Source organism: Cervus elaphus, chromosome 12, assembly GCF_910594005.1.
Source record: "Cervus elaphus chromosome 12, mCerEla1.1, whole genome shotgun sequence".
NCBI lineage: Eukaryota > Metazoa > Chordata > Mammalia > Artiodactyla > Cervidae > Cervus > Cervus elaphus.
Genome location: NC_057826.1, coordinates 80,950,733 through 80,968,077, shown reverse-complemented (window position 1 = coordinate 80,968,077; position 17,345 = coordinate 80,950,733). Strand labels below are relative to the sequence as shown.

Genomic DNA, 17,345 nt, shown 5'->3' with positions numbered 1-17,345 from the left:
AGTCAAATAAAGAAATTCAGATTTATATTAATTATCATTAAGAAGTTATTCTTTATTCTCTAAAAAGAAATTGAGCACTTATAGATACTAGGGTTACTACAGTAATAAAATAGTCCTCATGGGGTTTACATTCTAGTAGGGAAAACATAAAATAGTGATTACAGAAATGGCAATCCACTCCAGTATTCTTTTTTTTTTTTTTTTTTTACACTTATTCTTGCCTGGAGAATTCCATGGACAGAGGAGCCTGGTGAGCTATAGCTCACAGGGTCACAAAGAGTTGGACACAACCGAGCTACTTTCACTTTATCTTTTGCAGGAAAAGCGTAAATAGTGATTACAGGGTTAGTAATGTGATTTGTTACACAGGAGTACAAAATACTGTGAGGATGTAATACAGGGAGCCTTACCTAATTGGAAGAGGAGGAACTGTCAAAGAAGATTTAAGAAGATAAGCTTTAAATTGATACCTTTAAGGTAGAAGGAAGTGTTTCAGTAGTTGAAACACCCTTCAGTAGTGACTAGCCATTTGGCTTAAAATTAAATGGAACCCCTGCTTTCTTCTTATTGCACAAAAATAATTTCCACGTAAATCAACAGTTTTAATGGAAACAGTTTAAAGGAAAGGCCTAAATCATGAGTGAATTTCTGTAGTCTTTGCAAATAGAGATAATTTTTTTAAAGTTTATGAAACCCATAAATCACAACAGTGTTGCATGGTAAATTCGCCTACATAAAAATTAAAAGTGGCAGTTAAACATCGTTAAACAATATTCAAAGGCAAGTTAGAAACTGGGAAGAAAGCAGTCTGTAAAACAAAGGATTACTCTTCATTTACATGCTGAACTCATAAACTGAATAGCAGTATCTTCACAGAAAAATATATTCAGCTTCACTGATAAAAAAGTACAAGTCTAGATATATTTCCCCCATCAGATGGAGCAGGATTTTAATCTAGGATTGTCTGTATGTGGAACATCTCTAAATATCTTTCAGTATAAGGTTGGTAAAGTGTATTATAGTATATACCTACAGAGAAATATTATGCAACAGTGAAAAATAATGTAGCCCCATGCTCATGGACAAAGGTGTTGTTACATATCGTTTAGTGAAGAAAGCAGGTGATAAGCCTGGGACGTGAGATTATATCAAATGTGCACATGTCTATTTGTGTTTGCATAGAATGCTGTCTAGACTGTTCACCGAAGTATTAGTTGTTAATTTTCAAGTTTTAGATGACTGGAGTTTGTGTTTTCTTGTAACCACAATTTTTTTTTTTTAATGAAAAACAAAGGGTTATTTGGTATACCTATTCATATTTAGTGTTTTCTTCATATGTTTCAACTTTTCAGATAAAACTTATATCTTATGTGTTTTTCAAAGATAACTTTTGTAGAAAAGCATTTGATTTATCTGCTCTGTATATTTTGATTAGTTGCATCATCAGAGACAACTTCATATGCGTTCCACTTTTATATTAATATGTTGACATTTTGATTGATAACACGACCATTTCATTGAAACATAATTGTAGTCAAAGCGTTTATAAAAGGATATTTATTTGTCTTTAGAGAGTGATGGTGGTTCTCATGAGTGGTGTTCTGGAGATGGAGTAAATGCTTTGACACAATGCCTGAACAAGACTTTCATGAAAACTATTGGGAAACTCTTTTGAGTATCTATTAATCAGATTCCATGTTAACATTTTTGCTGATTAAATTGAAAGTTTTTTCTTTAATCTGTTGCTTTTCTGTGTAGAATATTAAGATATTTCAGGAGACCAAAGACCATGTCTTAACTGTGTTAATGGGAAACATTGTGCTAAGTATTTACCCCATCTTCTGTCAAGAAGTTTACTGTTTAGTTGAAACTCTCTAGCCTAGTACTTGCAATACTATGCTTTTGATATCTTAGTGAACTACTTCTGTATATATACATACATACTTTATATGAAAAAATCAATATATAGATTATTTGATATAAAAACTTTTAAATATGTACTTTTTTGTTTCCTCCTTCTTCCCCTACCCTAATAAATTAAAAATTATTTTCAAAGAATATTTAGAAAGCAAGTCTTTTGTAGAAAGAGACACATGTAGTAGTTTCATTTTTAAATGATTTGTGGGATAAAGTATGCTTTGTGGGTAGTTTACTTGCTAGTATATTTAAACTGGTAGAACTAAAATTATTAATAAAATTAATTCATTGGTATAAAATATAGCCTAGCCTATTATATTAAAACACACTCTTCATAAGGTACCGTTAGAGATAATACAACATTTATTCTTAGATTTTAGGTGTTGTGCTGTTAATATACTAATATGTTAACTTCTCAGGATAAAAACAAAGTAAAAAATGTTAAAATAGCAAAAATTCTATCTGTTTTCCTATACATATACTTCTGTTTGCTACAGTTTGTAGCCATACAACACATTTTCTTTGAGCAAGAAAGAATATGGTCTTGGTTTAATTCCCTTCCTTGCTTTTCCTTATAGAAAAATCAGGTTTTTGAGAGCTCTAACAGTGTGCTGTTACAGGGCTCTCATCCTTTCTGTTTAAATAATGCAGGTACTTTGATGGAAACCTGGAGAAGCTCTTTGCTGAGTGTCATGTAATTAATCCAAGTAAAAAGTCTCGAACACGCCAGATGAATACAAGGTCATCAGCACAGGATATGCCTTGTCAGATCTGCTACTTGAACTACCCTAACTCGGTGAGTATCTGGCCAGCACTGCTGACTCTACTTCAGAGCGTAAATTGACTTTTCATTATTTCAACAAAGGCAGTTCTGGGAGTCTGGGATTGTAGCAGAGCAGTAACATATCCATATATTAAGAATAAAGAAGAGTGAGAGTTTGTCTCTCAGCCCCTCCCCATCCCCATTTGCTTTTTAAAGCTGCACCTTGTCCAAGTTGTCATTGCACACCTAAATCTTTTTATTTTACCTATATGGGAGAATTGTGTAATAGGTAGGCAGCAAATAGAATTATTTTCATCCAAATTAAAATAGATTTAAAACTAAGTTTTTAGAATATCCAACACACTTACAAAATGTCTTTAATGCTATTTCACTAGGGAGCTTTCAGGACTCTTCTTAACAAAAGATTTTCACACATTCATATTATTCCAACAGCGATTCTTTAGTACGTGTATCCTTCCTAAAACCTATTGTATTTAGATGATTTACTTTGACTTATCTAGTGAAGAAATGTTATGCTTAAATAAACACAGTCTTCCTATGAAAGCACTTTATTAGTAACCATAGGAAAATTACATTTGTGGCCAAAAAAATGTATTTAGTTACTCAGAATTCACCTCTTAAGATGTTTAAAATATCTAAGGCTAATTTAATTCTACAACAGTTATAACCATCTTGTTCATATTCTCTACTGTAATAGTTCAGCAGCTTTTTCTAGTAATTAGTATATACCAGATCTTTGTCTCCAGTATTATATATTTTAACGTATTGAAGGTTTTTTGTTATTAATCTTAGAATTTGACATGTGTACCTTTAAACATTCTCATTTGAAGGAAGTTGATTTGTTCGCACATACAAGTGCTTAGAAGAGTTTTAAAAGAAAGTTAATTATTGCTCTTAGAGAAGTGGAAAATCAGAGTTAAAATAATTTAGTAGGAGCATTTCTTTGGTGGTCCAGTGCTTAATACTACTCATTCCCAGTGCAGGGGGCACAGGTTTGATCCCTGGTCAGGGAGCTAAGTTTCCATATACCACATGGTATGGCCTAAAAAATAAATCAATTGATTTAAATGTAAAATTTTCAGTCAAAAAAATTTAGTAGGTAAAATACTAAATTGAATTTCCAGATTTTCAAGTCATTCTTAATTTATTTTCAAATTAAAAATTTTTTTGGCCTTGCCACGCAATGTGCAGGATCTTAGTTTCCTGACCAGGGATCAAATCCTTGTCCCCTACAGTGGAAACATGGAATTTTAAACTCTGGAGTGCCAGGGGAAGTACCCCATATTCTCAGTCACAGCTGTAACACTAGCTTTTTGGCTTTGGGTAATAAATGATTTAATCTGGCTGAGTCTAAGTTTTTTTTAACCTTTCAAATAAATTGAATAAGATTGTTTCACATTGCTTGCCAGCCTGAAACTATATTCATTTCTCTACTTAAATCACAATCCTAACTTAAGTATTTAAAAAGAGCAATCAGTACTGCTATTAAAAATACATTGGTTTTGTGTTTTGACCATTTTATTATGTTTCTTTAACAGATTCTCTTTACCAGTGGACATTTATATAGTGTATGTAGTTTATAAGTGGTTCTATGAGGTAATACTAAGACTCAAAAAGTTTGTTCTGAGTTATATAAGGTTTCCTTACTCCTTGGCATTTCCCTTCCCGCACTCTTACAGCCAGATCCTCTTTAGTGTAAACCTTAAATGTAAGTACTGAAGCTAGCTGCTCACAAATATCTGCTATAAATTTCTTAGTGCCCTTGGTATTGTCTGACAGTCTGAACAAATTAGAATTGAAAATCAAGTAGATATTTGCAGTGTAGATTGTGCTATACTTATAACTGATAGTGGAGGAAACAGTCTTCATTTATTCAGCAGACTCGACACAGTGCTAGCTTCAGAGAACGTAATTGAAAGGTGAGTTTGGAATTAGCAATAAGAAGTTGACTGATGATCCTGAAAAGTAATTTTATGTATTATGGTAAGATGGGAAACCAAACTACATGAGCTGAAGAGTCATTGACTTGAAGGTGGGGAAGGAAGTTGAGGCAATAAACATAAATTAGTCTTTCAGAGGAAGTTTGGCTTTGTAAGTGACAGAACAAGAAAGTGCACAGCAGCATTGGTTGGAAGGTAAGTTAAAAGTGTTATGGAAACTGTGCCAGGTGTTAGGAAAAAGTAATCTCGGTGAAACTGGGACTTCTTTTCTCACAGTTTTTGGGCTAATGAAGGATAATTTTAACCTTTGCAGTTTTTCTAGTGAATGTCACCTGAGATTCTTTATTTAGGCTTTATTAATTGGATGAATGGTTTCTTTACTTAACATTATTTACCTAACTCCCATGTATCAGTTTCCACTACTCTTCAAACACTGATAACTTGCCTTTTATTATTATTTATCTTCAATATGTTTATCCTTCTAGAAAGCAACTTGGCTTTATATAGTGCCACATGAAAACAGGTTTTTAAGTAAATGCTTCTGACAGCTTAGTTGATATAATTGATACTTTGGAGCTATATTGGGTGGTCTCTTCTTTAAAAACAATTTCCTGAGATTTTGGAACACTCTTTTAAGTTCAGAGATTCCTTCTCTGTCCCCCTACCCCCTTGGGTTGTGTCCAGTTCAGGAATTTCTTAGCCTTGGCAACAGTTACTTTATATAATAATATTATTTTCAATCAAAGCATAAGATTCAGCTCTACTAGGAAATATAGCTTGAGCTATCATATCTTTTTTATGAAGTAAATCATTTTATACTTTCTAAGAATAAGGTATATTAAATAGATAAAAGCAAAATGAAAGATTGTGAGAGTTGCCACCCTCTTTTTGCTTTACCTTTGAACATGTATGTGTGATTTATTTTTCTAATTTATGTTGTTTAGTCTTGTTATCTGTTTAATTAAAAAAGTTATTGGAAAGGGGAAAAAAACCTTTGTTTTTGTCTTTTTATCTTACCTTAAAAGAGCCCTGGTGTAAAAGTCCCCAAAAGTAGAGAGGTGTTACCTATGGAGATCACTGAGGAACCATTGTGGCCTTTAGTCAGTCAGTCTTTGGGAAAAAGAGTCAAGCACGTGGGGATGTGTATTAGGTTATGAATAAGACATTCTAGAATTACTGATACGACTTTATTATATTTGTTCTTTATAGAATGCACCCTCATTATAACATCAAAAATCGAATACTCTCCTTTAGAAAACTGGCAATGGGTTAATGCCAGAACTCCTTCACTGTTGTGAGTAGTAATAAGAATAGATTCTTTTTATTTCTCAGATCTTTTGTTTTTGGATGAGAATATTGATGTCCCAAATATTTATCTTCACTTATTTTTGACTCAGGTAGAATCATTGTCACTCTCTGAATAGTAACATATTTTAACCTTGGTATTTTCCATGTTATTTGGTCTGTAAAACCAGTATCAGGACTCTGAACTATTTTCTTCCCCAGCTACTTTCCAAGTATATTTTATATAGTTGGTATGCTATAATATTGTATCTTATTTGCATTTATATCTCAAAAGCAATATCAGGAATTTTGTAAGCATATCTCAAATAACAGCTAATTAGAAAATGTTATAGAATTTAAAATGCCGCTTTAATAAGAGCCACAAAATGAATAAAAGAGCTAAGAATAAACTTGGCAAGAAATATGAAAGACCTATATGAAAGAAAGGGGAAATAAATGAATGACAAGTATTTGGAAAGATAAAATATTAGTGAAATAAAGCAAAGAGTAGATTGATGAGGGCAGAGAGGAAGCTAGTCTTACCAAATTCAAGAATAGGCAGTGCAGTAAAGCAGAATAGAGTCGAGTATTGTTTAGTTGCTAAGTCATGTCTGACTCTGCCACCCCATGGGCTGTAGCCTGCTAGGCTCCTCTGTCCATGGGATTTCCCAGGCAAGAACTGGAGTGGGTTACCATGTCCTTCTCCAGGGAATCTTCCTGACCCAGGGATCAAACTTGGATCTCTTGAATTGGCAGGCGGATTCTTTATCAATGAGCCACCAGAGAAGCCAGAGTCAAGTATATTTGTGGAGAATTTAATATACAACAGAGACAGCATTTCCTTTAAGGAGGGTTATTTAATAAATGGTGTTGGAACAACTCAAAGGCCATCTGGAAACTTAGATTTCTACCATACTCCTTATATCAAAATTAATTTAGGACTCATCTGGTGGTCCAGTAGTTAAGAATCTGCCTGCCAGTTTAGGGGACACAGATTTGATCCCTGGTCTGGAAGATTCCACATGCCATGGGGCAACTAAGCCTATGAGCCGTAACTACTGGAGCTCTTGCACCCTAGAGCCTGTGCTGCACAATGAGAGAAGCCACCGCATTGAAAAGTCCATGTACTGCAACTAGAGAGTAGCCCTGGCTTGCTGCAACTAGAGATACCTGTGCTCAGCGACAGAGACCCAGTGCAGCCCCCAGCCCTCCCAAAAAAGCACAACTTTTTTTTTTCCCTAGGTTTAAAAATTTATTTGCACATATTGAAACAAAATAATCTTTTAACTAGTTTTTCCTTTGTATGTCTTTAAAAAAAAATTTTTTTTTAATTAAAGGATGATTGCTTTACAGAATTTTTTTGTTTTCTGTCAAACCTCAACATGAATCAGCCACAGATATACATATATCCCCTTCCATTTGAATCTCCCTCCTGTCTCCTGCCCATCCCACCCCTCTAGATTGATACAGAGCCCCTGTTGGAGTTTCCTGAGCCATACAACAGATTCCTGTTAGCTGTCAATTTTATATATGGTAATGTAAGTTTCCATGTTACTCTTCCCACACATGTCTCCCTCTCCTCCCTTCTCCGCATGTCCATAAGTCTATCACAACTTTTTTAACTTAAGAAGAAACTAATTTAGAGGCCATGGATTCTAAAGCTGATACATTTTGCTATATATGAACAAAGAGCTTCTGCACAGCAACAAAATGTGTTGAAACTGGGAGAAAATATTTTCCACACTTAAAAACAGTCAATTTTCTAAATAAGTAAAAAAAAAAATACAAAAGCAATAAAAATTTAGAAAAAATGTCCAGAGGAAAATTTGGCAAAATAGGTGAAGAAAATACACAGAAAAAGAAATATACAGCCTTAAATCTTGTTTCAAATTTTTAAGCTTCACTCAAAAGAAGACATTAAAATCAAAACTATTGGTAGTTCGTTCATTTTCACCTTTACTGGCAAAGATCAAGGAGTTTAAGTGTTCTGGCATGGGTGTGAGAAGGCTTTCTTCAGTAGTGTAAATTGCAACAACCTCTTTGAACAAGCTCTTTGTAATAATCAAAATGTATACTGTTAGAATTTCACTTGTACAAATTTTTCCTGATATACATTCATTTGATCACAAAGATAATAATAATAAAACCAAGATACAGAAGAGAGTTTGTGGTACTTCTACCATATATTGGAAATAGTGATTACTTCTGGGTAGAGAAGTAGAGGACAAGGTAGAAACAGATGGAGATAAGGGAGACTTTTTTTTTTTAACATAAACTCTTATTGTTAAATAATTGTCTTTAACTATAGCCTGCATTATATTAAAAAGAATTAGGTAGTAAATATAGTAAAATATTTTTAAAGTAAAATATGATAACCATATTTGTCTTTTGAAAATGGAGTCCTCTACACTCTTAATACTACTTAAAGTACCTGCTTTTAATATCCCATTATAGAATATAATAAGGTTCATTTAACCTGCCATCAAATTGAAAGTATTTCAAATCATATAAGTAGCATAAGATTAGGCCAAAATGTTACTATTATTCTTATTATTCAAGTGTTACTACTATTCTGAAGAAGTATTTTGGTTTCCATAAGGTTTTATTTTCTAGGTTAGGTATATTCCAGTGCAGCTCCATGAAGTGTAGTATCTGTGTGGCATTTTAGAAATAACACCTTTGGGAGCTCCCTGGTAGTCCAGTGGTTAAAACTCGGTGCTTTCATTGCTGTGGGCCTGGGTTCAATTCCTGGTCGGGGAACTAAGATCCTGAAAACCAAGCAAGCAGTATGGCCAAAAAATAATAATAAAGTAACAGCTTTGTTGAGATGTAATTCACATACCATAAAACTTGCTTATTTAAAATGGTCTTAAGCATAGTCACAGAGTTGTGTAGCCATCACCACAATTCATTTTCAAACATTTAATAATCCTCCAAAGACCATTATCTTTTTATAGTCACTTCCTGTTCCCCTCAAGCTTGTTAGCCTTAGGCAACCACAAATCTACAAGTGAAATAAAAAAATATGTGGTGTTTTGTGATTGGTTTATTTCACTTAGAATGTTTTCAAGGTTTGTCCACATTATAGAATGTGCTTTACTGCTTTTTATGGCTGAATAATTTTCTGTTATATGGATATTCCACATTTTGCTTATTTATCAGTTGATGGACATTGGAGTTGTTTCCAGTTTGGAGTTATTGTGGCTAATGCTGCTGTGAACATTTGTGTACAAGTTTTTATGTGGGTGTATACCTAGCAGTGGAGTTGCTGAATCGTTTGGTAATAACTTTTAATTTTTTGAGAAACTGCCAATGTTTTCTGCTATTCCTGTACATTCCCACTAGCAGTGTTTGAGGGTTCTGATTTCTCCATATCCTTGTCAGCACTTTTATTGTGTCTTTTTGATTATAATTGTCCTAGTGGGTGTGAAGTGGTGTCTCATTGTGGCTTTGATTTACCTTTCCCTGATGATTAAGGATACTGAGCATTTTTTTCATATGCTTATTGGTACAAACTTGTGTGCCTTTCCTAAAAATTATAAATATCTAATGTAGATTCATCTCTCATTGTTTTGTGTTTAATGAATTTGTGTGTATAGATTTTGCCACTTAGAAATTCATTTTAGGAGCCCATTTAGTCCTTTCAATTGGACATTTTAACCACTATGAGAAACATGATCTGATTGGTTCTTATTGAGTCACTATAGTGATTCTTCTGATAATTTCTTTTGAAAGTCCATATATTATTTTTGTTGCAGTATTTCACTGGCCTTGAATGTGGACATAAGTTTTGTATGCAGTGCTGGAGTGAATATTTAACTACCAAAATAATGGAAGAAGGCATGGGACAGGTAAAGATGCCAATTTGTTCTTGAGTTTTTGTTGAATTTCTTTTAAGTGTTTAGACTGTTACACAAATATAAACAGGTAAAGCATTCTGGGTTGTGAATTACATGTGACTCTTTTTTCTAGGTTAAAACAACTAAAAGATAATTGAGATTTTTTTTTTTCTATTTACAATGTGATATTCCAGTTAAAAATCCAGTGCAGGTAATGTTTTCTCAGCAGGCATTAACATTTGTATTTATCAGGGTAAACTTGTTGAGAATTTTTGTTATATCTCTTGCCTTTGCCAGTTAAGTTTAATCTTGAAAAACCAGTTGTTTGGGTTAGCAATTTTAGTTGCTTTATGGTGGCAAATACTCACATACAGGTTTCCTTTAAAAGAAAGGAAATGATTAAGGTCCTATAAATGTTAAGGTATCCTCAGAACCTAGCAAAGTTCCTGGCAGTGGTAAACATTCAGTAAATATTTGTTGAATGAAGACATAGTTTAAATTTCGATCTTTTCCAGACTATTTCGTGTCCTGCTCATGGTTGTGATATCTTAGTGGATGACAACACAGTTATGTAAGTACTTCTGATAGATTCTGCATGTTGGATATATATTAGTTGATTAAGCCAAATTAATTTTTGCTCAACACCACACCGGAGGTGAACAATTAAAGTCTGGAGAGACTTTCTAACCTACATTCCTTTGTAGTACACAAGCCTGTTTGTAGCCTGGTTAAATGCCCAGTCAGTGTCTTGTTAAGTTGGCAATGCGTGATAGCCAGATTTCAGCGAACCTTGCAGTTGGAGAATAGGTTATGTCAGTGTGGCAGTTGATCTTCTGAGAAGCAGAGCCAGGACATAGTTAAAAGAGAAGGGTCTTTACTGCGGATTGCATCTGTGTAGGATGAATAGGAAAAGGAGGAGTAGACAGACATGATACAGTTCTGACACCTGTTGAGAAAGAAGGAAGAAGAATTCAGTAGGAAGAGACTAAGATGGTGTGCATCTGTGAGAGTCTCTGTCAGCCCTGTTGGGAACGCCAGTGCATAGATTTCCCACAGAGGAGTACTTGGGTCAGCAGACACGGCCAGGCCCTGGTACCAGTGTCACGCTCAGCCTCTCACTGGGAGCTAAGTGGGGGGATGTGGCCTCATCTGGAACGCTGCTACGAATCTCAAAGGCACTGCAGCTGGAGGCTGTTGGCTAACTACTGGCCTTGTGAAAGGTTCCCTTTTGAAGGAGAGAAAGAAACTTGAAGAGGTATCATTAGCTCCTGTACATGGGATAAAATCCAGAGTTGCTCAATTCCTGAGTCAGTGCTGTTTTTATAACCTCAGGCAGCCTAATTGATTTTAGTCTAGGAAGATAAATAGATTGAGGGCCTGAATGATCCACACACAGATTTTATAATTAGTTCTGGATAATTGCCTGTATAGAAGGGTATGTCTGCATTTAAGTGCTGGGATTTGAGAGTAATAAGAGTAAAAGCAGTCATGGGTTTTAGTGAGCAAATTCTTAACCTAATGAAGCCGTAAATTGACTTAACCAGCACAGTTCATAAAGCCACTGATTCCACTTTGTTAATCCCAACCTACTTTGGTTTACTAAAATACATTTACTCTTGTCAGCCTGTCTTTCAGTAAATCTTATTTCCATTAACCATATATGGTCTTAAAGTACCACCATCTTTCCAGTTGTCTTTATCTTGTCCTCTGGTACTTTAATTCTTTGTATTCTTTCATCAGTACAGGTCACTGTATCTTTTCATTCATTCCACAAACATTTACTCCGAGCCTGTTTTGTTAACACATATATCTAGGAGAACAAATTAAGATACATTTCCTTTCCCCAAGAGGTTCCTAATAACAAAAGCATAGTTTACAGTTGATGCATACATGTTTGCCAAATCGTTTCAGTTGTGTCCAACTTTTTACGACCCTATGGACTGTACCCCTTCCAGGCTCCTCTGTCCATGGGGTTTCCCAGGCAAGAATACTGGAATAGGTTGCTATCCCCTTCTCCAGGGGATCTTCCTGACCCAGGGATTGACTATTAGCAGGCAGGTTCTTTACCATCACTGATACCTGGGAAGCCCATTTTATGTGTAAATGTATGTATAAAGTACAGTTACGTAGAAACACATTACCTGAAGAATTAGGGCATCTTAGGGAGAGATATCAAGGATTAAAAATTTTGTGTGGAGGGTAATAGTCTGTGAACTTCTCTTTGATGTATTCTGTCATGGCTAAAGCACAAAGTAACAGATTACTAGAGATGAGGATGAAAAGAGTTCGACAGTTTGAGTTTTGTCATATAAGGTTATTAGGACTGATGAGATTTGCAGTTTGGAAATAACCTATGTAGGTAAAAGGAGGATAGTGTAGAGTAGGGAGGCATTTGGGCAGTGAGATGTGGTTAGAAGATTATTGTTTATAATGCCTGGTTAAATAAATAAGTATAAATCAACTTTAGATATTCTGACATTAAACATCTTTTTATGTTTATTTTTTTGGCTGCATCTTAGTTATGGCACGTGGGATCTTCGTTGCAGTGATGCGGGATCTTTCTCTGTGGCCCTTGGACTCCATAGTTGTGTGTGGCACAGGCTTAGTTGATGCATGGCATGTGGGATCTTAGTTCCCTTACCAGGGATTGTCGAACTTGTGTCCCCGGCGTTGAAGGCTGATTCTTAACCACTGGACCACCAGGGAAGCCCCTTAATTATTTTTTCTTTTTTAAAAAAATATTTAGTTATTTCACTGCGCCGGGTCTTAGTTGCAGCATGTGGAATCTAGTTCCCTAACCAGGGATCAAACCCATGTCGCCTGCATTGGAAACACGGCGTCTTAGTCACTGGACCATGGGGGAAGTCCCATTATTTTTTAAATGATGTAAATTTCTCATAACATAATATTTACCTTTTTAACTAAAGTATGCAGTTCAGTGGCTTTTTGAGTACTTATGTGATGTTGTGTAACCATCACCACTATCTAATTCCAGAACATTTTCATCACCTCCAAAAGAAATCCCATATCCACTAAATAGTTACTCTTGATTCCCCCCTCTCCCTAGACTCTGACAACCACTCACCTTTGCTGTCTGCATGGATTTGCTTACTCCGGACATTTCATTTAAATGGAGTCATATAGTATATGACCTTTTGTGAATGGCTTCCTTCACTTAACATAATGTTTTCAGAGTTCATTCATGTTGTAGCATGTATAAGGACATCATTCCTTTTTATGGCTAAATGATGTTCCATTATACGGATATTCCATATTTTATTTCTCCATCAGTTCTTGGACATTTGAGTTATTTTTATTTTTTGTAGAAATCTTTGTTACTATTTGAATATTTGTGTGCAAGGTTTTTATTGAACACCTGTTTTTAATTCTTTTGAATGTTTATACCTTGGAGTGGAATTAATTATTGAGTCATATGGTAATTTTGTGTTTGGCTTTTTGAGGAACAGCCTTGTGCACTAATTACTTTTATCCCTCAGTTTCAATGTGTGCAAAATCTGGAGGTTTACTCATTTGAAAAGTACTTACTAAATACTTTCCACAGGCCAGGCAGTTTATTGGACATAAGAGATCCTTTCATGGAGCTTATTGTTTGGTTGAAAATAGGGAATTAGGGAGGCAGATATTAAAGAATGATTATATGATAGCTGTCTGATGAAAACTTTGACACATTCTGTAAAGAAATGTATAATTTGCCATGAGAACTGAAGGGGAGTGGTCTACATCTAGACTGGTATGGTGAGTTGTCAGGAAGGGCCCCCTTGAGTAACAGTACATCTTAGCTGAGTGAAATAATAATGATGGTGATGAATTCAGCTTCATGTAATATTTATTGAGTGCTTACTATTTGCCAGGCACTATGCTAGTCTCCCAGCTCGATTTCTGCTATCCATTTTACAGATTAGTAAACTGAAAACTGGGCTTCCCAGGTAGCTCAGTGGTAAAAGTCCACCTGTCAAGCAGGAGATGTGGATTCGATCCCTGGGTTGGGAAGATCCTCTGGAGAAGGAAATGGCAGCCCACGCCAGTATTCTTGCCTGGAAAATCCCATGGTCGGAGGAGCCTGGCAGGCTACAGTCCTGAAATGGGTTGCCATGCCCTCCTCCATGGGATCTTCCCAACCCAGGGAGCGAAGCGAGATCTCCCGCATTGCAGGCCGTTTCTTCACTGTCTGAGCCGCCAGGGAGGCCCTGAGGAAGAAAGAGCACATACGTGAGAGGAGCACACGGAGAAGGGCACAGGACAGGCGGGGGGCTTTTGGAAGCGGGGTGGGATGAGACTCAAGACGAGATTGGACTTCACGTTTTTCTGATACTGTTCTTAATAGCTTCTTTGGTGGTTACTATCCCTGCTTTAATACCGTTTTCCTATAATACCCACAGGAGTGTTTAACTAGTGAAAATTAAATTTCAAGGTTCTTCACTTTCATGAGTTCCTGTGAGTTTAAGACATTCTTGTGAATTACAGTATTCTAGGTGAATAAGGAAAGCCAGGTTGCAATTAGTAAGCATTTCTAATAAACTACCAAAAGATTTCAGAAGAAGGAGGCTATCAGAATTATGTGTGCAAAACCTATATCCATTTCTGAACATTCCTGTCAAGATCCTTTTATTTCACACACTTGATTTTAGGGGAGGAGATCATAGGAAAGGTGGCTGAGAATTGCTGCCTTAAGGCAGGAGATGAGAGTCAGAAGACTGAAAGGGGCCTAAATTTGGCAATAGTTGGTAAGTCATTAGACTACAACACAAATACCAGTTGGGTAAAAATAGAATATTTAGAGTATAAGAACCAGGGGGGGAACATCTACCAAAATAGAAACTTTGGAATTATTGTTTTGGTTCCTATAGTTATATATGTTGACAGTTTATATGTATTTTAGTACTTTCAATTTAAAGCAGTTTTCATACCAGAGCATTGAGATTTCATTTTATGAGTGTGGAAAATACCCTTAGCTGAAAACCTCCTAATAAACTATTTTTATTCTCACTTTCAGGCGCCTGATCACAGATTCAAAAGTTAAATTAAAGTATCAGCATTTAATAACAAATAGCTTTGTAGAGGTAAGTGATTTCTCATAAGTTTTCATTCTTTAAATAAAAGAAATTCTGTTTATTAATAGAAATAATCAGTTTAACTTACGTAAGAAACACCTTTATGATAACTTCAGTTATTGTCTTTTTATGAAGCATACCAAAATACGTTTATTCTCAAAAGAATGTGACAAATCAGTAAATAGATGTCTTTTCATAGATCTTAAGCTTTGATAAAATTATTTTTATAGTCTTTATCCTTAGCAGAGAACCGTAGCTGATTCTTAGTGGTGTCGTGTTTAATCATGTTTGATACATTAGCCCTGCTGTATCTGTGCTTGTTTTACCTTCCTTCCGTTACCAGTAAACTTTGTTAAAAAATAATTGTGTAGTGTTTTTTGTTTGTTGTTTCAAATATGGCTTAACAGAAAAGAAGTTGTCAAACCACGGCCTGCCTGCTTTTTGTAAATAAGGTTTATTTGAACACGCCTGTGTATTCTGTCACTGCTTTTGTGCTGCAGTGGCAGAGTTGAGTAGTTGCTAAAGAATGGCCAATGGAGCCAAATATATCTACTGTCTGGCTCCATGTGGAAGAAGTTTGCTAGCCCCTGTGTAAGAGCTTGAGTGTAACTTGGTATTTCACTTCTAGAAAGTAATTTTAATTTTTATTAGCAGTTAAACTGAAGGTCTTCTAGAAATAGCATTTTTTAAGAATAATACCTTTTTAAAAATGGTCAATAAACTTGAATTCTGATGGAGTGTTCCTTGAGCAATGTTTTGTCCCATAATAAAAGTGTATCAAAAGTTACATTTCTTTTGAAGAACTAAAATGCAACCATTGCTGTGGTTTAGGAACTGGTTTTTGTTCTTAGAAGAACTTTTTATGGTCAAAGAGAGAAGTTCCATGTGTATTCTTTAGCTTGTTTCATATAGCATATGAACTCCTTCCCTGAGTAGAAGCATTATCTTATTTTTTTGCATCTTTTAAAATTGCCCTGAAATAGAACCATACACAAATGATGTTTGTTAATGATTACATAATGGTGATCATTTATTTTAAAGTTTCTCAGTGGGATTTTGAAGATAGAACAAGAGATAGTTTATAATTCCAGGTATGCAAGTGATCTATAATCTTAGAAAGACAGTACATCCAAAAGCATTGCTGTAAAAGACTGTTGGTGTCAAGGTTTTATACACTTGTGACACCATCTGCACTTTATGATAGTGAGGAAGTAGTCTACATAATTGCATGGTGTACTGGGGAATCTTGCATCATGTTTAATTTGCTGTCATGTTTTAACTTTCTAACCTGTATTTCAGTGCAATCGACTGTTAAAGTGGTGTCCTGCCCCAGACTGCCACCACGTTGTTAAAGTTCAGTATCCTGATGCTAAACCTGTTCGCTGCAAATGTGGGCGCCAGTTTTGGTAAGCACGTGATTTCCTAAATTGGAGTAGTATACATAGCTTTTCTATTTATTTTTGGTAGTGAAATAGAAAAATTTCTTTACCTCAGGTAGGTGGGTGATAACTGATTTTAAATAGCATATATTTCTTTTAAATAAAACTTAGCTTAAAAAGTCTCATATCTTAAGATAATTTTTCCTCTTTCTATGTTGCTGTAAGTTTTGGATTTATTTTCTTATGGGAAAAAAAGTGCAGCTGTAATCACTTTTTCTTGTATCCTCCATTGGCACATATGTAGGAGCAAACTTAAAGATCTGGGACAGGAACTCAGCTCTCATTTCTGATTAACTGCTTATTTTGTCACATTGTTTTTTGTTCCCTTATGGCTCATGATTAGTTTTCAGATTATCTCTTAGGAAGTACAGAGTTAGGTGTTTTTAATTTCCTTTGTTCTTATGAGTTTAATCTTGGTCCTAAAAAATATGTAGCTAAATTTGGAAAGATAAAACTTGGTTGATTAGATGTTGATTAAATCTTTTAGTTGTTGATTAGATCTTTTTTAACTAAGAGTTTTTCTCTGGGGCTTCTGGCCACAGCTTTCTTGGTAACCTGGATTCTTGGAGTAGCATAGCCTTTGAATTCTAGGTTCAACTTAGCAGGGAATTTCCATTAGTACACATTAGAGACCATTCCTTTATGGATCTTTTAGGAATGAGAAGCTGTTCAAACCAAAGGGCTCTATAGCTAGCAAATACACATTTTATTGGTTTTCCATATAATTCTCTTTTTGTTGTTTTGTTTCTGTTTTGGTCATGGGTATGCATTTTGTGGGATCTTAGTTCCCTGACCAGGGTTTGAACCCAGGCCCTTGGCAGTGAGAGGATGGAGTCCTAACCACTGGCCCTCTAGGGAATTTGCTCTGTATCATTCTTTTTTTCCTCCAAACAGCAATAGAATTAGTCTTAGCATCATTAATACTAAATATTTCCCCAAAGAATAAGTAAACTCATAGAGATTGAGTTGTGTAAAATACATGCTATTTTGGTAAAGGTTATACATTATCAATTTCAGAATTTACTTTGTAGACAGAGTGTGGAGTCTAATTTCCTTCCCTGCTTTTAAAT

At 35.2% G+C, this 17,345-nt stretch overlaps 1 protein-coding gene across 2 annotated transcripts in view; it reads left to right on the top strand.

The window, feature by feature from the left end:
- Positions 1-17,345, top strand: part of ARIH1 (ariadne RBR E3 ubiquitin protein ligase 1) — a 98,299-nt gene that overhangs the window by 61,787 nt on the left and 19,167 nt on the right. For both annotated transcript variants that reach the window (XM_043919680.1, XM_043919681.1), the window contains 5 exons: positions 2,569-2,713; positions 9,684-9,776; positions 10,280-10,335; positions 14,779-14,845; positions 16,136-16,242. In XM_043919680.1, the coding sequence (XP_043775615.1) occupies positions 2,569-2,713; positions 9,684-9,776; positions 10,280-10,335; positions 14,779-14,845; positions 16,136-16,242 (468 nt within the window). The remainder of the gene's footprint in view (positions 1-2,568; positions 2,714-9,683; positions 9,777-10,279; positions 10,336-14,778; positions 14,846-16,135; positions 16,243-17,345) is intronic.